Source organism: Pongo abelii, chromosome 3, assembly GCF_028885655.2.
Source record: "Pongo abelii isolate AG06213 chromosome 3, NHGRI_mPonAbe1-v2.0_pri, whole genome shotgun sequence".
NCBI classification, from domain to species: domain Eukaryota; kingdom Metazoa; phylum Chordata; class Mammalia; order Primates; family Hominidae; genus Pongo; species Pongo abelii.
The window spans coordinates 7,263,484-7,287,608 of record NC_071988.2 but is presented as its reverse complement, the minus strand read 5'-3'; the positions used below and the strand labels follow the sequence as shown (position 1 = coordinate 7,287,608).

Here is a 24,125-nt window from a genome sequence, read left to right as displayed (position 1 = left end):
GGCTTTGGTATCAGGATGATGCTGGCCTCATAAAATTAGTTAGGGAGGATTCCCTCTTTTTCTATTGATTGGAATAGTTTCAGAAGGAATGGTACCAGTTCCTCCTTGTACCTCTGGTAGAATTTGGCTGTGAATCCATCTGGTCCTGGACTCTTTTTGGTTGGTAAGCTATTGATTATTGTCACAATTTCAGAGCCTGTTATTGGTCTATTCAGAGATTCAACTTCTTCCTGGTTTAGTCTTGGGAGAGTGTATGTGTTGAGGAATTTATCCATTTCTTCTGGATTTTCTAGTTTATTTGCATAGAGGTGTTTGTAGTATTCTCTGATGGTAGTCTGTATTTCTGTGGGATCAGTGGTGATATCCCCTTTATCATTTTTTATTGCGTCTATTTGATTCTTCTCTCTTTTCTTCTTTATTAGTCTTGCTAGTGGTCTATCAATTTTGTTGATCCTTTCAAAAAACCAGCTCCTGGATTCATTAATTTTTTGAAGGGTTTTTTGTGTCTCTATTTCCTTCAGTTCTGCTCTGATTTTAGTTATTTCTTGCCTTCTGCTAGCTTTTGAATGTGTTTGCTCTTGCTTTTCTAGTTCTTTTAATTGTGATGTTAGAGTGTCAATTTTGGATCTTTCCTGCTTTCTCTTGTGGGCATTTAGTGCTATAAATTTCCCTCTACACTCTGTTTTGAATGTGTCCCAGAGATTCTGGTATGTTGTGTCTTGGTTCTCGTTGGTTTCAAAGAACATCTTTATTTCTGCCTTCATTTCATTATGTACCCAGTAGTCATTCAGGAGCAGGTTGTTCAGTTTCCATGTAGTTGAGCGGTTTTGAGTGAGTTTCTTAATCCTGAGTTCTAGTTTGATTGCACTGTGGTCTGAGAGACAGTTTGTTATAATTTCTGTTCTTTTACATTTGCTGAGGAGAGCTTTACTTCCAAGTATGTGGTCAATTTTGGAATAGGTGTGGTGTGGTGCTGAAAAAAATGTATATTCTGTTGATTTGAGGTGGAGAGTTCTGTAGATGTCTATTAGGTCTGCTTGGTGCAGAGCTGAGTTCAATTCCTGGGTATCATTCCAAAATATTAAGTTTCCTACATGCACTTTTCCAGGAAACTAGAACAAGATGTGTTTCACTAAAAACAAGGATAAAACCAGGAAAGAGAGGAGTGAAGGGAATTCACAGTGTGACCCCAAGATGGCAGCTGTGCATGAGGCACAGAGGTCAGTTTCCAACTGGAGCACATCAGAGGCAGAGAGAGATGTACCGTGAAAGATGGGATTAACAGAAGATGTGACATGTGTAATGGTCCTGATAGGGTATTTGGTCTACCATCAAGAAGAGGATTAATAAAGCTGGGCATGGTGGCTCATGCCTATAATCCCTGCACTTTGGGAGGGCAAGGCAGAACGATTGCTTGAGGCCAGGAGTTCAAGACTGGCCTGGGCAATGTAGTGAGAAAACTGTCCCTATGAAAAATTTTAAAAATTAGTAGGGTGGTGCATGCCTATAATCTCAGCTACCTTGGAGGCTGAGGCAGAAGAATCACTTGTACCACCCAGGAGTTCAAGGTTACAGTGAGCTATGATTGTGCCACTGCACTCAACCCTGAGCTACAGAGCAAGACCTTGCCTCTTAAATAATAATAAAAAAAAAAAGGTAAAAAGAAGTGGATTAAATTGATGATAAATACATAGAAAAGTAACTAAAAAGGAAACTAAAGAACAATATTAACTCCAGGAAAACCAAAAAGTTATAAGGTAGAGAAAAAGGATCCCCGTTTTCTACAAGATTCAACTGTGAATAGTAATTAAGTGCTTATAATCATAGAAACCATAAATACTGATCTAACTATGGTGGGGGAGGAGGAAAGAGCTGATATGTGGTCCAGGTTTAGAGAAGAAAGAGAGTAAAATAGTTTCCTAACGAAACTAAAGGACAATATTACCTCCGGGAAAAATAAAAAGTTATACAGTAAAGAAAAAGGATTCTAGTTTCCTACAAGATTCAACTGTAGGTAACATTTACATGCTTATAATCATAGAAGCCATAAATACTGACCTAACTATGGTGGGGGATAATGAAAGGGCTGATATGTGGTACAGGTTGAGTGAAGAGAGTAAAATAGAGTAAATCTTCATCTTTTATAAAGGAAATAGATAGGAAAAGGAAATAGATAATCCCAAATTACAGAAATCAAGAAGTAGCAAAGCAAGCATGCTATTTAGAGTTATGGAGGTAAGCACCAAAAGACCAAGCTAAACAGTTAGAAGCTGTTAACTCTGGGGAGCTGAAAATGTGTGTGTGTGTGCATGGCTGGGGGAAGCTACTCTTCTTTCAGCACAAGCCTTGTAGAATTATTTGACTCTTTAAAAGAAGGCATGCGTATGTTTGATAAAAATGAAAAGTAATCTGGGGAGCTGAAAATGTGTCTGTGTGTGCATGGCTGGGGGAAGCTACTCTTCTTTCAGCACAAGCCTTGTAGAATTATTTGACTCTTTAAAAGAAGGCATGCATATGTTTGATAAAAATGAAAAGTAAAATTTAAAAATAGACAATCTAGAAAAGTGGGAGAAAAGTTACTAAATTAAAACCATCCAAAGATAGCCAGGGTAACCTTTTGGCATGTGAAAGGTACAAACTGAATAGATTAGAAAGGTAAGATGAAGTCTGACCATAAGGCCTTGAATGCCAAGCTCAGGAATCTGAATTTTATTGGGGTCAGTGGGAAGCTATGGAATGTCTCTCAGAATGGTGCTTCAGGGAGATGAATTTGACGGAGGCTGCCTCAAGGGATAAGACGGGGCAAGGGGAGATGTGAGGATAACTGTCTGCAGACTTTCTCAATCTTTATGGATGGGTGGATTTTTCTCTTCCCTTCCTAAATGGATTCCCTTTCAACATGCCTTCTTTTCTGAGCTCTTTAAGGACTATCAGGGTTCTCTCGTCAGGTCACTGAAAAGCAGCACATTATTCTGATGCTTAAACTCTAGTCCCTTCTGAAGTCAGAGAGTGTGAAGGGCCATTCCTGACAAGAACCAACTACCCCTGCATAACTGCCGAGGCAGCTGCAGAAACACAATAGGATACACCGTCACTGGCAATCAGGAGTTCCACTTCTGAATGAAGGCATTTCTAGTGAACAGTGCATGTACGACACATCATGAAATCTGGAAACAGTGAATGAATAATGGATGGGTGAACAGATACATGGTAGATGTGCCGTGCAGAGAGCAAGATCATTATAATAAGACCAGAAATAATGGGTGAAGAGGAAATATGGTTATGTCATTTTCATTTATATTTAAGTGTTCCTAAAGATTATTTGTGAGAAATTTGTGTATACACTGTTCAAAAATAGCACAAGAATCACACTGAAGAGGAACTGAAATGTCCTTTCATTTCTGGATCCATCAAATGGATCTGCTAGTCAAATGCAGGGATGGAAATGGAGAGGCCTGTGCTTTAGGCTCTGTTCTACCATGTACCAGCTTTGTGACCTTGGATAAGCTTCTCACTCTTTCTGAGCCTCAGTATCCTCATCTGTGAAATGGAGATAGTAATAGTTGCTCTGACTGCTTCACTACAGAGGGGTGTAGGATATATGCAGAGGGTCTATGATTGTTTAAAATATCAAGGGGTTGAAAACAACCTAAATATCCAGTAGTTGAGGGCGGAGGAAATCACTTAAGGCTCACATATACAGTGAAATGCTGTGCCGCTGTGAAAAGTAACAAGGGAACTCTCATATATTGATATCAAAAATCTTCAAGTTTCGGAGTAAAGCAAAAAGCAGAAATAGATAATAGATAAGTAGATAAGCAGTTGACTCTTGAATAACACGGGTTTGAATTGCCTGTTTCCACTTACACGTGGATTTGCTTTCAATTAAAGTTACGTCAATGTTAAGTGAAATAAGGCAGCCACAGAAAGACAAACATCACATGTTCATACTCATATATGTGAGCAAAAAGAACTGATCTCATGGAGGTAGAGGGTGGAAGGATAGTTACCACAGGTAGGGAAGGGTGTGGGGGAGATGAAAGAGGCTGGTTAATGAGTACAAATCTACAGTTAGATAGAAGAAATAAGACATAGTGTTCAATAGCAGATTAGGGTGACTATAGTTAATAACAATGTATTTTCTATTTCAAAATAACAAGAAGGGAGGACTTAAATGTTCCCAACACATAGAAATGATAAATACATGGGGTGATAGATATCCTAAATACCCTGACTTGATCATTATACATCCTATGTATGTAACAAAATATTACCATGCATCCCATAAATATGTACAAATATTGTATCAATTTAAATATTTTAAGTTACACTGAGTGTGCCTGCGTTTCCTGCCTCCCCTTCCACCTCCTTCAACTCTTCCACCTCTGCCACTCCCGAGACAGCAAGACCAATCCTTCCTCTTACTCCTCCTCCTCCTCAGCCTATTCAATGTGAAGATGATGAGGATGAAGACCTTTATGATGATCCACTTCCACTTAATGAACAGTAAATATATTTTCTCTTCCTCATGATTTTCTTAAAAACATTTTCTTTTCCCTAGCTTACTTTCTTACACATACTTAATAACATACAAAATATGTATTACTCAACTGTTTATGTTATTTGTAAGGTTTCTGTCAACAGTAGGCTATTAGTATAATGGCATATTTGGGGGGAGTCAGAAGTTATACACATGATAATGCACATCACGTGCAGGACTTAGCCGAAGACTTGAGGATGCCCCGCAGATCTCTGGAGCGTGCTCTGTCTCTCTCTGTTGGAGCTACCTTGTCTTTGGGAACTCTGCCCTACAAATCATAGACACAGTAGCCTCTGAAACTTTGATTTTTGTTTGTTTAATGTGGTGAGCCTGCTGGGCTCCACCTGTGATGTGTGAGGGTTCAGCACCCCAACCCCCATGTTGTTCAAGGGTCAGATAGACAGATGACAGATAGATAGATAGATGGATGGATGGATGGATGGATAGATAGATAGATGCAGACAGACAGATCTATTTCCAATCATTGTTAAGTAAAACACGAACCGCATAATTTGTGCTGTTTCTCCAATCTGCTTTGTGGACTTGCTCAGATGTTGAGGCAAGAGAAAGAAGGCACATTCTCTGTCCTGGCCAGGAACTCAGCAAAGAAAGGCTTGGCCAGGAGGCATTTTGAGTGACAGCCTTACAGTCCAACAGATCTGACAAACTTGCCCCAAGCTGAGGAGACTGGCTTGAGGCCAGGGCAGGTGGCCAGAATGTCCCTGCACTGAGTGGACACTGCACTGAGGAGGGTGGTGGGACTGACTCAACTGAGCATCACTTACAGCAACTTTGACATCCCCCGCTCAGGTCAACCGTATCCTTGCTGTGGCATGAGACCTTCCTGTGCCACAGGGACCTGTAGGTTCACAGAAGCCAATCCCCTTCCTGACGGGACTGCTCTAACTTTCAGCACAGGCTGACACACAGAAGGAAAGGGCTAGGTCAAACTAAGATGAGGCCCAAACCCCCTAAACCAACCACAGCAGAGGTTAGGAGAGGAGGACGGACCAGCAGAGACCTCCCCACTGGTACTCCCCACCAAATATTCTCTACAAAATGCCTAAATCTTGTTGATTTTACTTCAAAACATCTGAGCTGCTAAGTGCAGCCTTGCAGACCTCATGACCCAGCTCCCACTCACCTCCTAATGCTCCCTTTTCCCTACTCAGTGGAAAACACCCAGCCTTTTTGAGAACAAATCTTTTAAAGCAGACCTAGTATAAAGCCACAAGGTAAGCCTCAATACATTCCAAAGAATCTTTATACATACTTTGATCTCTAACTAAGACGCAATGAAATTGGAAATCGATAACAAATCAATAACACTTTTGGCAGAATCCACAGAAGGGCATCACCTGGGTGGTGGGAATAAATTAGACTTGATTAAACGCAGCTGTTAACCCAAGCGAACAGCACTTAAAAGCAAGTCTTCAAAGGATAAAACTGATTCCAGGTAATTCAACTACTTGTCAGAGCTCCAACCCTATTAAAGAGAACACAACGAAATCCAGCACCCAACACATGAAATTTACAATGCCCAGCATCCAATCAAAAATTACCAAGCATGCAAAGAAGCAGAAATATAAGATCCATAAACCAGAGAAAACCCAATCAATAGAAATGAGAGAGATGGCGGAACAAGCAGATAAGGACATTGAAACAGCAATTAGAAAAAGAAACAAGGTGTAAGAATTTGGAGGCTACAAAGTTGTAATCATTTGTTGACATTATGACTGCATAAAACATCAATGGAATCAACAGATAAATCCTAGGAGGTAGGTGCTTCTATTATCCACACTCGAATGATGAGTACGTTAAGGTGGAGAAAGGTTAAATAACTTGCTCAAGGTCACACAGCTAAAACATGGCAGAGCTCGGACTCTGGAGCCAGCAGTCTGGCTCCCAGGATAGCATACGGGAGTCCGGAAAGGCTTATAAAAATTAGTTACATGTTTTACACCAGCACTGAATAATCTAAAACATATAATCGAATCATTCACAATTACAGCCAAACCTATACTGTGTCTGGGAATCACCATAAAGAATACACAAGACCTTACGTATAAGGTCACCATATGATTTCTCTCCTAAGCTGAGAGAGAAAGGGAGGGCTCATGGGAAGGGACATGGGGATGATAAGGAAACTGGGACCGTCTCAAGCAAATTGAGATGTACGATCTCCCTACTCATGAAAACAATTGTAAAATTTCACTAGAGCTCCTAAAAGAAGCTCCAAATAAGAAATATTCTACATTTTTGGATAGGATAGGCAACTGCTAAATGAATCTGTAAGTTTAATGCAATCATAATAGAAATTTATTCAGAAGCTTAACTTATTCTAAAATATATATGCCCTCCAATGTCTTCCAGGTTGCAAATTCTGTGTCTGTGCATTTGTAATCAGTCCATCAGAAGGACCAGACATCTGTAGCTGACTTTCCCATTTCTAATCTGGCCACTTTGGCCCCATGGGATAGCTACCTGTGACCAGAGCTGACACCTTCCTCCCTTAATCCACCAGCTGTACAGAAAAAGTGGCAGCCAGAGGCTCATATTTGTCGGTCTCTCCTTTCCTCCAGGAATCAGTCATACAAGTCTTTCTGAATTAGTTGCACAGCCACTTGTTCAAGGTAGAGTTACAGAGTACTCAGATGGGTTTTCTATCCAAAAGCAGGATGCAAACTTCCAAATGCTTGATGGAAGAACTGGCTGCTTACCTGAAACTGTGAACATCTCAAAAGCAGAAACTTAAAACTGCCTAGCGCAGAGAAACCACCACACAAAACATTCCCTAAAGAAGGAAGCAGAAGGAACAGGGATGGGGGAGAGCAGAGAAGGGCAAGAAGACAGAAAATGGGAGAAAGGGGAGGAGAAGGGGAGGAGACAGGGGAGGCAGTGGGAAGAACATAGTCACCTTGGGAGGTGAAGGCCTTCTCATCCTAACAGCTCCCTGCAGTCCCAGCCACAGGCCTGGGCTATGGAGGCAGACACACCAACTCCACCACTCGATGCTGGTGTGGCTGCGGACAATTCTCCCAATGCCTCCTGGCCTCTCTTTCCCCTTCTGTTGGACGGAAGAGTCCAGACAAGGGCCATATCAATTTGGAGCTGAGGGTTGGCGTGGATATCTGCAGAAGATTTCAGCAAAGGAAGGGGTCACCCAGCAGGTGCTCCTAGTCCCAGCATACTCTGCAGCCCAACAGTGAAGTCAAAGTCCCTCTGGGGACACCACATGGCCTGCCAGGCTTGGGCTCCACAGTGGGCCTCTTGGGCAGTGTCAGCAAGATGCAGCTCCATCTTTCCAGCTTCATGAACTCCAAGGGACCTCCCACTCTCAAGACATGATTGTGATGGTTAATTTTATGTGTCATTGAACTGTGCTAAGAGGTGCCCAGGTGGCTGGTAAAACATTATTTTGGGGTGTGTCTGTGAGGATGTTTCTGAAAGAGATTAGCATCTTTTTATTTTATTATTCTATTTTATTGAGACAGAGTCTTGGTTGGTCGCCCAGGCTGGAGTGCAATGGCGCAATCTTGGCTCATTGCAACCTCTGCCTCCCACCTTCAAGCAATTATCCTGCCTCAGTCTCCCAAGTAGCTGAGATTACAAGTGTGCACTACCACACCCAGCTAATTTTTTTGTATTTTTGGTGGAGACTGGGTTTTAACATGTTGGCCAGGCTGATCTCCAATTTGACCTCAAGTGATTCACCTGCCTCAGCCTCCCAAAGTGCTGGGATTACAGGTATGAGCCACCATGCCAGCCTGGAAGAGATTAGGATCTGAATCAGCAGATAGTAAAGATTACTCTCCCCAATGTTGGTGGGCATCATCGAATCCCCAGGGCCTGAATGAACAGAAAGTTGGGAAAAGGGTGAATTCTCTTTCTCTTCCGGAGCTGGGATATCCGTCTTCTCCTTGCCCTTGGACATCTAAAGTGCTCCTGGTTCTCTGGCCTTGGGTCTCTCAGACTTACACCAGCAGCTCCCCTAGTTCTCAGGCCTTGAGACTGAATTATACCACCAGGTTTGCGGGTTCCGTAGCCTCCAGATGGCAGACAGTGGACCTTCTCAGCCTGTATAATTGCATGTTCCAATTCCCTGAATAAATCTGAAAAAAATCTCCTCCTATCTATCTACCCACTTACCTCCCTATCTATCTATCTATCTGCTATGGGTCCTGTTTCTCTGGAAAACCATGATTAGTATCATGATCAAGCAACTCTTAGTTGTGGGATTCACAGAACGAGAGCTGTCATTTTTCCCTCTGCAATTATCCTGCAAATAAAACATCTGAACAACCGCCATGCAAGTGCTAAGAGATGTAATCGATCAAATTCGGGAGGAACATCAAAGCTGTCAACTCAAGAGTGTCTATTCTCTTGGCACCTGCCACAATGAAATGGTCGACTATGAAGATGGACTGTCACGAAAAGGTCACAGATGACAAATGCCTCGTGTCTGCCTTTCTTTGTGAGGCCTGGATCACGTAGCATGTGGAGCTGCTCCATTAGTGGGAAAGAAGACGAGCACTGCAGCCCACTCCAAAGTTAAAAGGCACCTCACAAAAGCCCTGTAACTAGTGGGCTATCATTGTCAAAAGCTGCATTTCACAGATGCAGGAGCCAAGGCACGCTCACCCTGCATTGTGAAACTGGGAAACAACCGCCACTGTTTGGTGAAAACATTCTTTGACAGTTCTGATCAGGGCATGTGGTCAGGAGGTGGCGTGACAGTGACACAGCACAGAGAGCTTCTGCTTCTCGTGCCAGGTCTGCCACTGCCCGGCTACATAAAGGAACCTGGCCGAAGTCACTAACATCTCTGAGACTCAGTTTCCACATCCATACAACAGGGACGTTGATGGTTCTTACTTGTGGTGAAAGTTGGGAAGGGTAAAGCATATAATGAACAAAGCACAGGTCAGCATAGCAGCAAGAATGCAGGGTCTGAAGACCAGTCGTGACCTTGGAGTCACTTCACCTCCCTGTGCCTCAAAGTCCTTATCTCTCATAGAGCAATGACAGTGGCACTTCTGTTACGGGCTGTGTGAGGATTAGACTGGATAGATGGAAAGCACGTAGCTCTCAGTACACCTCACTAGCATATATATGGACTATGGACATACATATAGGTACTCATATGTAGAACTCACAAGTGGATGGCTCATATGTACACACACACACATACATATACCTCTATCGTATGCATATATTAATACATACACATACACACATATACAGTGTCTAGCAAGGTGCCTGGCACTAAAATGCAAACAAAGGAAGTAGGCACCATTCTTATTAAAATGCCATCACATTTTAGGAAGGGAGGTAAGTTCTTCAATCAGTGCATAAGACAAAAACGAAATCTAAATCACCCTTGAAAACACCTTGGAGAGCAACAACTGGCCAGTCCTTCCTCCAGTGCTGGAGCAGATGGCTGTGTCTTCAGCCCAGGACCAGGTGAAGGGTCTGGCTTGTGCATGTGGGCTGGGAGGTAGGACAAAGGTCTGCCCCAAATGTAAACCACAGACATGAGCTCAGGGCAGGGGAGGGTGCCAAGACAGGCTCAGGGAATCGCAGACCTCCAGCTCCCTTCACCTCCCCATCCCTTGAAGGCCTCTGCTCACCTCCCAGGCTCACCTGCTGGGCTCACCTGCCTGGTTCAGCTGGTCTTTACTCTTGCACCGTGTTCTTCTTGGTCAGTGTCTTATGTCTTCCTCCTTTTTCCTTTTCTTTCTTTCTTTTTTTTTTTTTTGCCAAATGCCTCTTGTGGAACTTCCTTAGGTGTCTATGAATGTGTGGCAAGTAGACTAGGATGGGTGAGCTGGAAAGACCCAGGTTTCCTATCCAAATGGACATGGCTTTGAGTTGCAAGGGTCACAACCCATTAGCTGGATGGTCCTGAACAAGTCACACAGCCCCCGGTGATGCTGTCCCTCATGTGTCAACTGGATAAGGTGGCCCAGTACACAAGGATTCCCAAGGCAGGCTGTCATTGTGTGTACCCTCTGCAGCATGGAGATCCTCAGATCTCTTCCCCATCTGCCTTGGATCCCTTGTTCATGTTATGGAAGAAGTGGTAACTAGTATGTTACATGGGACCAGGATGCCAGTGTGAACTAGGAGACACTGCACAGAGGGCTGAGGCAGACCAGGTCCCATCACATGCCTGGTGGTGGACCCTGGGCTGGGCACTAACCTTTTTGAGCTTAGAATGGACTTCAAGATGCCATTCTTGCAGCAATGTGATGACTATGGAGATTCATGCTCATGAAGAGCATCAGCTGTAAGACTGGTATCTGACAGGAATTTGACAGAGACTAGAAACAGTTTTTCTTTTAGTATCACTATGTCATATTAGTACAGTGTACTAAGCCTATTTAATTATACACAGAGCCCTCTTTTATACACTATGATGAAAGCAGAGGCCTGGGAGAGTAATAAACTTCTAAAGGACCATGGGTGACAAACAAAATGAATGAGGTTAAGGTATTTTCAGTGATAATGCTGAGTACTGGAATTAAAAACTAAAGAATAATTGAAAGAAACTAAGAAAGAAAAGTGGTAATGTGAGATATAAAGCACTGAAAATTTCTAAATAAAACAAAAATCCTGAACAGGGCAAAAACAAAGAGAAAAAAACTAAAAGGCAAGGAAAACAATATTCTATACTTGCCACCAAGAGAAAATGTAAATGGTTGTGAAAATAAGTAATTTGAAACCTAAGTTACAGAAATTTTAAATTATTGGGTGCCTTAAAGGAATATGATTATAGGGCCTGAGTCATGTGACAGGCAGCTATAACCTAAGCAGCTGAACTTTTGTTTCTCTGATTACAGATTAGCCCTCTTCCCAGACTACATTATTTTGTAAAATGCTGTAAATGACTAGAGGGCGCCAGAAAAGACCCCTTCCCTCTGCACTGTTGATCTTCCTTACAGATTAACTTCCCTCTTCTCTCACAAAGACTTCATGGTTATCACATTTGCCAAGACAGAATGTTAAATATACTCTTTTAAATTGGAAAGGAAATGAAAACAAGCCATACAGAAAAGAAAACAAACCGTAACTAATTAAACTGTTGTAACTTATAAACTAGCCTTGTGTAGAAAATGTTGTAATCCTGTTAAATCTCTTTATTTTATTCTTATATAAGCAAGACCTTAACTTTTAGCTTTAGAGTGCTGACCCCATTTCTTTGCAGTCTGTATTTCCCAGACGGCAATTCCCAGGTTTTCTCTTGGATAAACTCTCAAAAACTGGGTTCTGATTCTTTCAATTATTTCAGGTTGACATGGTTTTAAAAAAAGAAAAAGAAAAAACTACAGGAAGGAATGTGCTTAGTTCCTTCTATTAAAATGACTAGTTTTGGCCAAAAAGGAGATGGGTCTGCTGGTTCAGGATCCGTAAGGGATTAGGGCTGGGCTTTAGGAAGAGGATGCTCCCTGCTGCAAGGAGAATTAATTGGAAGGAAGGGGGAACAAACAGGAAACAGTAAGGAGCCTGCTGCATGTATCTAGGCAAAAACGGTGCTAGGCAAGGCTGGAAACAGAGGACATGGATTTGAAATAATTATGAGAGGCCAGGCATGGTGGCTCACGTCTGTAATCCCAGCACTTTGGGAGGCTGAGGCGGGCGGATCACGAGGTCAGGAGATCCAGACCATCCTGGCTAACGCGGTGAAACCCCATCTCTACTAAAAATACAAGAAATTAGCCAGGCGTAGTGGCCGGCGCCTATAGTCCCAGCTACTTGGGAGGCTGAGGCAGGAGAATGGCGTGAACCCGGGAGGCAGAGCTTGCAGTGAGCCGAGATTGTGCCACTGCACTCCAGCCTGGGTGACAGAGGGAGACTCTGTCTCAAAAAAAAAAAAAAAGAAAGAAAGAATTATGAGACAGAGCAGGGGGAGACGAGGTAGGGGCCAGGGAGGGGTTATGGAGGATGTTGAGGTCCAGCCTTGAGCCACTGGGTGGGACCGGTGCAGTCTGCACCTGATGTCCCCAAGAGTTACCACCTCTGCATCACCTTCTCGCTCAGACATTCATCCTGTGACTCTGCTCCAAGGGTGCTGGTGAGATGGCCCTTATCTTTCTCAGCCTGGCCTTTGAGCAGGTTCCTCCACAGGGCTGCTCCCCCATCCACCGGCCATGACCCAGCACTCCAGTAAAGCAGCCTTGTCACAGGGCTTCAACCCTCTGGGTTCCCTCTGTGGCCTCCAGCACAGTCCAGGATACCCATTCCCTCTGCCAAACCAAACCCCAGCTTTCCCTTCACCAGCAGCTCTTCTCTGACAACAGTGGGTTGTCACCTCTTACGGAGGATCAGAAAGCAGCCGGTACTCAGGGAAATGCTCCCTCTACCCCCAAGTGTGGCTATTTCCTCCCTGTGCCAGGAGCTCAATGTGCACATGACCCGACCTCTCTCCAGCTCTCTCCTCTTCTTGCTGTAAACTGGGAATAAACTGGGACAGCTTGGCTTACCTCTCTCGCTTCTCTTTGGGACCCCAACTTCTGCTCTGCTTCCCTAGGGGTAGGCTGCCCCCGACAAGGAACCCCCTAGTGATACTGTGATTGAGTGATGGAGTTTGTTTAATTCTCAGGTACTTTAGCAATCCCACTGGCTCCCATATTGATGTATATCTCTTGAATTATTAGCCTTTAACAATAGGGAAGATGACATTTTGCCTCTGTCTGCCTAATCTTTGTCTTACTGTTCAATTTCATATAGAACCTGGGTGAGAATAGGGTTGCCACTTCCTGGATCCCTTAAGACATCAACAACCTGGACACACCTGATGGGAGACACTGAACCCAGAGCAGTTTCTGTGGCTCTTGGCCAGATCGTGCATTTGTGTTCTGAGAAATACACCGGCACTAACATAAAAACAAGCAAAAAAGCTAGAAAAAGGAGATAGATGGAAGGTAAGAACAAAAACAGCAGCTCTAAAGCATGGCTTCATACATTCATTCACTGAACATATTCCTGTTGGGAATCCACCCTTTGCAGGGTGCTGGGGAAGGCAGACAGACACCCAGGCTGCGGTCACATAGCATCTACTCTTAAGCAGCACCTTTGCAGAGGAGACCTTGCCTCCTCTCCTACCTACAGTCCACCCCGCTGCCAGCCTACTTCACCTGTAAGGTCACATTATCTAATTTCTTTCCTTAATAGCACTGATGACAGTATATCATTTTAAGCGTTTATCATCCATTTCCCCCAACTAGAAAGGGCTCTCCTCTACTGGAAAGCAGGGACCAGGGCTGCCTCAGTCACTGCTGCAACCCCAGAGTTAACTGACACAGTGCCTGGGACACTGTTGCCTCCCCAAAATACTTGTGGAACAAATTAACCATGTGATAGGTACTATGGTAAGGAAGAGTTGGAAGTGGGGTGGAATGAGTGGGAAAATCTAGGGTGTTCAGGGAAGGCTTCTTGGAAGGGGAGACATCCAAGAGCTGAGGGAACACCTCAGGACAGCAAGGACACAAGTTATTTATCCAGGTAAATAGAGGCGGAAAAGTAATTCCACAAAAACAGAAGAATACAGATTAAAGCATCCTAGGAGACTGTGTGGTGTGTGCTAGAACATCACATACGAAATGGGGCTGGGCCAGGCACAGTGGCTCACGCCTGTAATCCCAGCACTTTGGGAAGCTGAGGTGGGCGGATCACCTGAAGTCCGGAGTTCGAGACCAATCTGGCCAACATGGTGAAACCACATGTCTACTAAAAATATAAAAATTAGCTGGGTGTGATGGCGGGCACCTGTAATCCCAGCTACTCGGAAGGCTGAAGTGGGAGAATCACTTGAACCCGGGAGGCGGAGGTTGCAGTGAGCCGAGATCACACCACTGCACTCCAGCCTGGGTGACACAGTAAGACTCCATTTCAAAAAAACAAAAAACAAACAAACAAAAAAATGGGGCTGAAGGGAGAGCCCAGTGAGTTTGTGGGAGCACGGAAGAGAGTGTGAGAGAGAAAAAGAATGTGATGGAGGTGAAATGGCAGATGCACACGCCCCAGGATAGAACCAGGCCCAAATACAGCAAGTGACTCAGCCAGTGGAGGCAGCACCCGAGGTGAAGCCTGAAGGATCCGGTGAGATCCCCAGACTGAGAATTGGAGGGAGAGGGTTCCAAGCAGAATGCACAGGGGAAAGGCCCAGGGGGAGGGTCTTCCAACTCTTTCTTACCATAGTACCTGAGTGAGTGAGTGGTTGGGTGGAAATGGATGGCACAGCCCTAATGGCTCTGTGCGCCTGCAAATATGTCAGCTATCAGCCCCGCCGTGTGTAGAGAGAAACAGTGGATGAAGCAGATGTACTGACCTTTTCCACCAGATCTTCAGAGGCCTGTTCCTCACAGAGGTGAATTTTGTCTTCGATGCACTTCTTCAGAAGCTCTCCCTTGCTTTTACTCTTCGACCGTGACTTTCTCACCTTGGACTGTTGCTGGAGAGAGGTTGGGGAAGACACTGGTAAGAAGGCAATCACCAGCAAGTCCATGCAGCACCCCCAGGGCTTTGCAGGTCAAGAGAAGTTTCTGCAGCTCCCAGAACTGCAAAACTCTGCCTTAGGCCAGACAGCGGAGGGGAGAGGTATGTTCTTCTGGAAGGAGCTCAGTTTCAGAGCCTTTGATCTTCACACCATCTGGTGGGCTCCTCCCACCAAAGGGAGCAGAGGGAGCCTGGTGGGCAGAACCTCAGCTCTGCAGTCAGACAGCAGACCTGAGCTGTGTCCACCTCCTAACTAGCTGTGGGACCTCAGACCTGTCAGCCTCTCTGAGAAGGGGATGTGATGAATGAGGTCCCTGTTCTTGCAATGCTTCCATGACAGTGGAGAAAACAATCTGAAAACATGGAAACTAAATAAGGACACTAGGAGCAGAGCCACGTTGGCGGACAGGACCTGGAAGCCCGGGGTATAGGCTGGGGCTGGGAGGGGATAGCCCTAGAGAGGGCCAGGCAGGGAGTCCATCGGGCACATCTCTGCCCAGCTCTTAGGCAGTGATGTCAAGCCGGTAGCCTGAAACTGGCCTTGGGAGGAGGATTTACACCATGGAAATGGGCAAATGTTACAAGTCAGGATTCCCCTCCCCACATTCCCTCTCCCCTGGGAGGTTTCCCAGCACAGGTCTGGTCAGGGCCCAGGCCACAGGGAGCCTTGAGGTCATGTTGGAACCTGGATCCCAGCTCAGAGGGCCACAGAAAGGGCTGAAGGAAGAGGGTGGCGAATCTGACTTGCACATCTCTTTGGTGTTTGCAAATGCCTTTGAAACTTATGTCCGTGAATGGTCTGGGAGCCCTGGGGGCCACCAGCAGATGAGGTCAAACGTAGACACTACCTGTTTTGCGGGCCTAGATCAAAGAGAGGTGTGCGGGGAAGAAATGCAAGGGTTCCCTGGTGGTAACACAACAGGTGGGTGAGAACGGCCAAGTGATGGGGAATGCACTCAGCATCCACTAACATTGCTCCACCTGGCCCCATATACCCTCATTGCACCCATTTTACAGATGAAAACATGAAGACTAAAACAACAATTTTATCCCCAGGCCTTGGCGCTTAGGAAACTGAGAGCAGGCTCTCCCGCCACCTTCTCTGCCGCTATCTCGGGACTGAGCAAGGGAAGGGAGCTGTGGCTCCATCCGTGCAAACGCCTGACCATGCTGGCCCAGCCTTCCCTCTGCAGAATGCGGAGCGAGCACCTTCATGACAGGGAAGATGACATCTGCCTCCTCTGAGGCAGTGGCCACAGCCATTTCCATCTGAAAACCAAGCACCCTGGGGGACTCTGAAGGCAGAAACTTCATTCCTGCCGGGACTCACCAGTTTCAAGGCAGGGGAACCAGCGGCTCATGGACTCCCTCCCCTCGCTTCGGTGAAGTGAAAATTATTTTCCCCCATTGTTCAAAAATATTTAAAATTTTTGATAATTTACTCCTTGCTCTTATTCTGTATCTCCCACATCCTTGTAAGAACAGAAGTAGGAAAAAAAACAACAGTACTTAAAAAAAATATATTAAAAGAATGTCAAAGATTCCAAGTTGTTTCTGCATCTACTGGTTTATATTAAGAAAGGATATGTCTGAGATTTTTTCTTTCTCTAAAGGAAAAGAAGTGAGTTTAAAGTCAGGAAACACCAGCTCCCAGCCCAATTCTCTACCTCCTATAGGGCCACTCACTTTTCCTCTGCTGGGCTGTTTTCTCATCTGTAAAACGGGACACCATATTGACCTCTTAGCACTGCTGTGAACTTCAGGTGAGATCATGTAAGCTTCAGTGATTTTAATATGTTTTCAGTCTCAACTATTATTACTTTAAGAGAAGCCCCGATGTTTTGCACACATCTGGTACTTGGCTGGTGGGATGTTTAAGCCAACAAAATTTACTGTGCACCTACTATGCACTTAGCACCCTTGAGTGGTGAATGGGCCGGGGAGCTTATTTTTAGTGGAAGCCCAGACAAAGGGGAAGTCAAGGAACCAGCACATTTCAGATAATGATAAACAAAATCATGAAACCCAGCATGTGATAAAGAATGCCTAGGGAGAGGGTAATTTTAGACAGGTGCTCAGGGAAGGCTTCTTGGTAGAGGTGGCATTTGAGCTGAGACCTCAATGGCCTACAAAGCATATACGTGGCAGAGAACACAGAAGTTCGAAGCCCTTATCTTATGTTGGGAGCCCCAGAAGCAGAGCCTGAGGCAGGGATTAGGTGCACGTGGTTTCCTGAAGGAGGTCTCTTTAGGATCAACCTGTTGGGGAACAAGGGAACAGGACAGGAAAGGGAAGAGCCAAGCAAGACTGTGGTCTCAGGTAAAGTTGGGCCTAAACTGGTCCCTAGGGGCTTTGGAGCAAAAACTGCACCAAAGAGTTGTCTGACCTCAGGCACATAATAGCTGCTCATTAAAAGGCAGCTGCCACTCATCATCCTTTAAGACCCTGTGCAAGAGCCCTTCTTTCCCTGACCCACCTGAGTTGAGTTGAGCATCCCTCCTCTATGCCATATAGAAAGGCCTTTTGTACCCAGAGTCAGTCATTAGCTGTGGCTGGAGGAGGGGGCAGGAGAGACAGAGTAATATCTCAGGCCAGGCAGCTTCCATCAGGAGAAGATTGTGGCTGGGCAAGGCTGACACTTATGGCTGCTGATGGATGGTGCAACAGCCCAGGCGTCAGGATCAGGGCACAGCACCAGTGGTGTCCACTATAGACTTTAAAGTTGGGACAGCCCTGGAGATTCCTGGAATAGCTGGACACCAATGCGGCCAGAGAGGAGAGGATAGGGGAGCACAAGGTGAGATGGGCTCAGGGTGGGGAAGACGTCAGACCCTGTAGGGCCAGCAGCTGGGAGACGGCCCTGCTTCTGTAATCGAGAGGCCACTGACAGGTCCATCTCACCTGCAGCTCGGGGGCAGCCAGGGCCTGGTCCAGCTTCATGAACTCTGCTTCTCGCCACGCAGTCTGAAATCGCTGCAGCAGAACTCGGGCCCGGATTTTGGGGAGGGCCAAGCTCCTGTCCATCTGAGCAAAGCAGCCATGGACCTCCTGTCTCATCCTGAGCAGCTCCTCTTCAGACAGGGAGAAGACTGAGGAGCAGAGCTTCCTGGGAGGAAGAACAGAGACATGCTCTTACACAGAGAAAGCCTGGGGGCTGGGCTGGAGTGATGAAGCCGGAGATGTAAAGCTCATTCCTCAAATCCATGTCTGCAGAAAAAGCATTGGCTCCTTAATCATGCATTCCTGCCACAGGCATTCCTTGAGCACCTAATGCATGTCGTGCTGCATAGGACATTGTATTGGATCTAAGAACGAGAGCTGAATGAGGCCAGGCTGTGAGGGTGTCTTTGAGGAGGCAACAGGCCTTTCAGTGCCCATGACCTTGAAATTAACCTGGTCTCACTTCAGAAACAGACATGTAAACAAAGCGCTGTCTGCGGAGCCCGGTCAGCAGCATTCTCTATGTAGGACCAATGGACAGAGGAGAGACGCACAAAACTCAGCTCAGGGAGGTCAGGGAAATGAGAGTCCCTTATGATCGGTTCCAAAGGGTAATGATTGACGGCTCTCATTCAGTGAAAATCGATTCCACGCTGGGAACCATGCTGAGTGACTTAGTGTTATGGGTTGAATTATGGCTCCTAAAAAGATATATTCAAGTCCTAACCTGGGACCTGTGAATCTTGGTTTATTTGGAAATAGGGTATTTACAAATGTAATTAAGAAGTGAGCTGGTACATGTATACATATGTAACTAACCTGCACATTTACCCTAAAACTTAAAGTATAATAATAATAAAGAAAGAAAGAAAGAAAGAAAGAAAAAAGAAAGAAGAAAAAAAAAAAAAAAAAGAAGAAGTGAGCTAAGATGAGGCCATATTGGAGCACAGTGGGCCCTTAATGCAATATAACTGGTGTCCTTATAAGAAAAGAGACAAACACACAGAGAGGCCATCTGACATGGAGGCAGAGATTGGGGTGAGATGTCTACAAGCCAATGAACACCAAGAATTGCCAGCAACACCAGCAGCTAAGAAAAGGTATGGAATAGATTCTCCCCTGGTGCCTTCAGAGGGAGCATGGTTCTGCCAATGCCTTGATCTTGGACTTCCAGCCTTCAGAACAGTGGAAGAAAATATTTCTGTTGTTTTAAGCCACCCCGTTTGTGGTACTTTGTTATGGTAGTGCTAAGAAACAAATGCAATGACCTACATCATTGCTGTTCCTTACACCAAATTACAGACAAGGAAATGGATGAACAGTCCCTCTTCCTTTCCAGCAAGGCCCACAGCCCACTCTAATGGAGAGAATGGCCACACAATTGCTTTCTCAGCCTCAAGGGGGCTGGTTCTGGCCCACGAGATGTAAGAGGAAATCTGCTCAGAAAGTCTGGACAGAATTATTCATTGAACAAAGATTAGCTGTAGATGTGTTTGAATGTTCTGGTAATGTTCTGTCAATGCAGCCAGCATTGACTGATGCTTTAAAATTCAGAATTATCAGCAGAACACCCAATGTGGTTGGCCAAAGTCAGGTTTACCATACCCAAATCTCAATGTGGGAATATGGGGCTGTGGCTCTGCTAGAAAGGTCTCTGGTGGAAAGAGAATGAGACCTTCAGAGACCACGCGGGCCCTCTGCTGACAACAGTCTGAGGCCTGACCCGATGTCATGTGACACCCATCTTGGGTTCCTCACCTCATGGGGCCCAACGATTTTTAAAGCAACCTTTGGAAACTGCAGCAGCCCCCTTGCACCTTCCCTTGTGCAAAGCCTTTGCCCCGCTGTTTGCTGATTACACCGAATCCAAAGTGAAAGCAACTCTGAGATGACTCTCAGTCATTATTCCTGCCACTTTCAAACCACATCGGCCCTGAGCACTGTTGTCTTAATCCTCTGTTACGTAAGTGCCAAGAGAATACAGAAATACAGGAGGCGAGATCTTTGCCCTGAACGAGTTTGAAATCAAGACAGGAACTTCCGAAAGAAGGCTCAAAGACTACACTTTCTCTTGCAAAGATATTCCTCATTAATTCCTACTTTAGCCAACCAGTTTTACAGCAATCCCATCTTGGTTGAAATTGGAAAGCTTCTAAAAATGTGTTTCAAATCTATTGTGCAAAGCCATTTTTGCATAATGCCTCAGAAATAAAGGCTGCAACCTTTTAGCATCTTAAATAAGCAAACTATATGAGCAGACTCACATTGCGTGCACTGTGAGTTGATCATCTTTTACCCTTGAAAAAATCATACACTTCTCTGATAGCCAAGTGAGAGTTCTCTTTTTCCCATTAAATGGCTAAATCAGCAGTGGCTTTAGTAACACTCCCTGCAAAATGAATCCAAATGAAGTTGAAGAAAATGACCAGCTGGTAATAGGAATGCCAAAGTTAATTCACTTGCTACGAAGAGTCCAAAGCCAGTTTGAACATGAGAAGAGAATTTTATGGAATGTAGGCTAAGCTGAATAAATACTGTTGAGAGCAATTCATGGGAATAAGAAATGGCATTTAAGGATTTGATTTTTATGGACTAAGAGAAGACAGAATCTTGTTTTCCTTGTCAAGAAAGCAAAAGCTAACAAGGATTAAAAAATAAATGAGGCCAGAATCACAAGAGAGAGAGATGGGAAAGGGCCAAAGGTCACTTAACACAAACCAAGATAGTATCAATGTTTGCAAACACCTGGGGACCTATTTTCCTGGTAGCAAGGTCGGACCCTGGGGATGAAAACTGTGTAGGAAAGGAAAGGACATTAAATCATGGAGGCCAGCAAGATTCTAGGAGATAACTTCTACAAAGGAGGAAGGAAATTGCGGACAGATCCTATGTCCATTAAAGCGTCCAAGATGAGCCCAGGCTCTTACATAAACATTGTCTTCATATTTAAACTACTTGATAGTGTCATGTACTGCCAAAAGCACCTTAAATGATTTGATTTAGTTTTTGTGGTCTTCATTTTACAAGTGGGAAAGCTGAGGCCCAGAGAGGTTAAACAAGTTGCGCAAACATAAGTGGTGGTCCTGGGTCTTTTGGTCTACATTGCCCATGTCTCATTCTACATTGGCTATGTTAGAGGCCCCTCCAGTTTCCAATCTGTTGCCAGCCCCAAACAACCACCAAAAGCTCTGTTGGTCTCTATTACAGCACAAAAGGCTCCCTTCCTGGGCCAGGCCAAATCCCAGCAGGCACAAAGAGCTGGCAAATGTTTCAGGGAAGTAAAGGACTGTGGGCCCTGGCCCCTCTGGAATATGACTTCAACTTGTCTTCATTGTTTCCACCACTCTCCCATGTCTTTAAAAAATTACTTGTGAAATTTATCTTCAGAGGCTGAGGCAGGAGGATCACCTAAGCCCAGGAGTTTGAGACCAGCCTGGACAACACGGTGAGACTCCGTCTCTACAAAAAAAAAACTAAATATTAAAAATAAACGTATCCATTATTTTCTAGTTACTGCAGCAGGAGTGTTAGGTGTGGTCCACTGCATCCTACTCAGAAGTGGAAGTCATTACACGGCTCTTGAATTAATAATAAAGACACATAGCCCGAGAAAAGGACCAGGGATGAAAGGGCCAGGTGAAAAGATGATGCAGTGTGGTGGAAGAACTAACACGAAGGTCAAGATCATGAGCAGCCTTGACGCCTGGTGAAACTAGCAGGGCCTGGAATGGCCTAACCGCAAGCTCCCCTTCCCCCTCTGCTCCTGTGGATCATGTCCCCTCCCCAGGTATCCCCAGGGGACACTTCTTATTAAGGGAACCAGCACATTCCCATTTATCCCTGAGTAGCTCCCTGGAATTATTCAGTCCAGGGAATTATTCAGACAAGCCATCACATTTTCCCCTGGAAGCCAGGGGCCACCCATCCTCTTGTTACTACAAACCCTATGGGCCTGGTTCTGCACTCTGCTCAATCCTTGTAGGATCCTGCATGACATTCGAGGTCCTCCCCCCAGGGCGTGAGTTTATATGACTAATTAACGCTGGTAATCTTGTCTGGGGCCAGGTGTCTCATGCTTGGTCATCCCCACAACCACAGAACAGGAATCTCCCCGGCATCAGTGGGGTGGGGAGCGGTGACTAGGACCTGCAGGGGCGCTCACATGAATATCAGGTGCTCCCAGTGTCTCAACTCTGCCTGCTCCTCTGTCGCGGCCTCAGGAGCATCATCCTTCAGTCTCTGCCTCACGCTCTGGACACCCTCCTGGTCCCTGTCCCTCTCCTCCCCCTCCAGCTGCTCGGCCCGCGCAGCCATCTCCTTGCCGTGCTCCTCCAGGATCTGCTGCAGGAAGAGCCAGGGCACGCTGCGCTTGAGCAGCTCCTGGGTCATGGCTGAGTTCTGCAGGCGCCGCAGCTCGTCGGTGGCCTTCTCAAACAGCGAGAGGGTCAGGGTCCTGAGATCGTCCAGGGCGGCCTGGTCCAGATGCTCCTGCAGCTCCTCCAGGGCGGCACCATGCTCCTCCATCAGGCTCCTCCACTGGCGCAGGTACTGGCCGGCATCCTCAACCGCTTGGAAGGCCTCGCTGATGGACAACTGCTCCCTCCGCTGCTCCCTGTGCTGGAGTTTCAGAAAAGAAAATTAAGTGGGGGCAGGGCTTGGCGGGTACAGCCCTTTGGCTGAAACAATTTTATTGCAGGAGGCACAGAATGTTTATAGCCTTTTCCCCAACACTCTCACATTTGGAAAGTTATTCTGGTTTTTTTTTTTTTTTTTTGAGATGGAATCTCGCTCTGTCGCCCAGGCTGGAGTGCAGTGGTGCGATCTCGGCTCACTGCAATCCCCACCTCCCGGGTTCAAGCGATTCTTGTGCCTCAAACACCCAAGTAGTTGCAATTACGGGTGTGTGCACCATGATGCCAGGCTAATTTTTTAAAAAATTAATTTATTTTTTTAAATTTATTTTTATTTATTTATTATTTTTGAGACAGGGTCTCCTTCAGTCGCCCAGGCTGGAGTGCAGTGGCATTATCTTGGCTCATTGCAACCTCCGCCTCCCAGGTTCAAGTGATTCTACTGCCTTAGCCTCCCTAGTAGCTGGGATTACAGGTGTGTACCACCACACCGAGCTAATTTTTATATTTTTTGTAGAGCTGGGGTTTCACCATTTTGGCTGAGCTCCTCTTGAACTCCTGACCTCAAGTGATCTACCTACCTCAGCCCCCTAAAGTGCTGGGATTACAGCTGTGAACCATTGTGCCAGATCTAGAAAGTTACTGTTTAAAAAAAAACACGGTAGAATCCCTATGTGTTCACCATTCATTGAACATGTATTTGTCGAGTAGGTAAAGCCCAGGAGACAGAGTGCCTGGGTTCCAGTCCTGGCTCCTCCATTCACAAGCTGAGTGACCCAAAGCAGATATTTCACCCTCTCTGTGCCTCCATTTCCCTATCTGTAAAATGGGGATAATAATAGGACCTCCCTTTCACAAGAGCTGTGAAGATTATGTGAGTTACTTAATACACGTACAGCTCTTAGAAAAGTGCCTGACATAGAGTAGTTTACGCCAATAAATATCTGCTAGTGTTATTACTATGTGCTAGGCACACAGGATCTGCAAGTTGTAATATTATAAAGGGGGAACCAAAAAGCTAAGATCATTGAGAGACAACTTAAATGAGGAAGTCAGCAAAGCTTTTAAGGAAGAAGATCGAAGTGAGACCTAAGGAAGGAGGTCTCATCTGAATCAGGTTAAAAATGGGGAAAGAACCTTCCTGGGAGAAAGAACAGTTGGTGCAAAGGCCCCGTGGTGGGAAAAAAATTGAGATGCATAAAGATGTCCATTATGGTGTTCTTTATAATAGTGGGTCCACAGATAGTCTCGGTTCTATTTGGAGAGAACATAAGATGCTCTTCCAAAGTAAGAACTCAATAAATGTTAGCACCAACCATTATCATTAGTCACTCAGACCAGCACTCCTATTCCTTTGCCCAGGCAGACATTACTAGTCTACCATAACCCATGTTCATGGGTCCTGGTGACCAGAGAGTGTCAATTCATTCATTCTACAAATATGTATTGAGCACGTACCAGGTGTCAGGCAGTGTTCTCAACAGTGAGGATGCAACACAAGTTTTTGCCTTCACGGA

At 45.3% G+C, this 24,125-nt stretch overlaps 1 protein-coding gene across 6 annotated transcripts in view; it reads right to left on the bottom strand.

Moving 5' to 3' along the window:
• EVC2 (EvC ciliary complex subunit 2) overlaps window positions 1-24,125 on the bottom strand; it is a 155,862-nt gene that overhangs the window by 40,767 nt on the left and 90,970 nt on the right. For all 6 annotated transcript variants that reach the window (XM_024246309.3, XM_024246308.3, XM_054553703.2 and 3 more), the window contains 3 exons: window positions 22,140-22,594; window positions 17,939-18,143; window positions 14,871-14,993 (listed from right to left, as the gene is read on the bottom strand). In XM_024246309.3, the coding sequence (XP_024102077.3) occupies window positions 14,871-14,993; window positions 17,939-18,143; window positions 22,140-22,594 (783 nt within the window). The remainder of the gene's footprint in view (window positions 1-14,870; window positions 14,994-17,938; window positions 18,144-22,139; window positions 22,595-24,125) is intronic.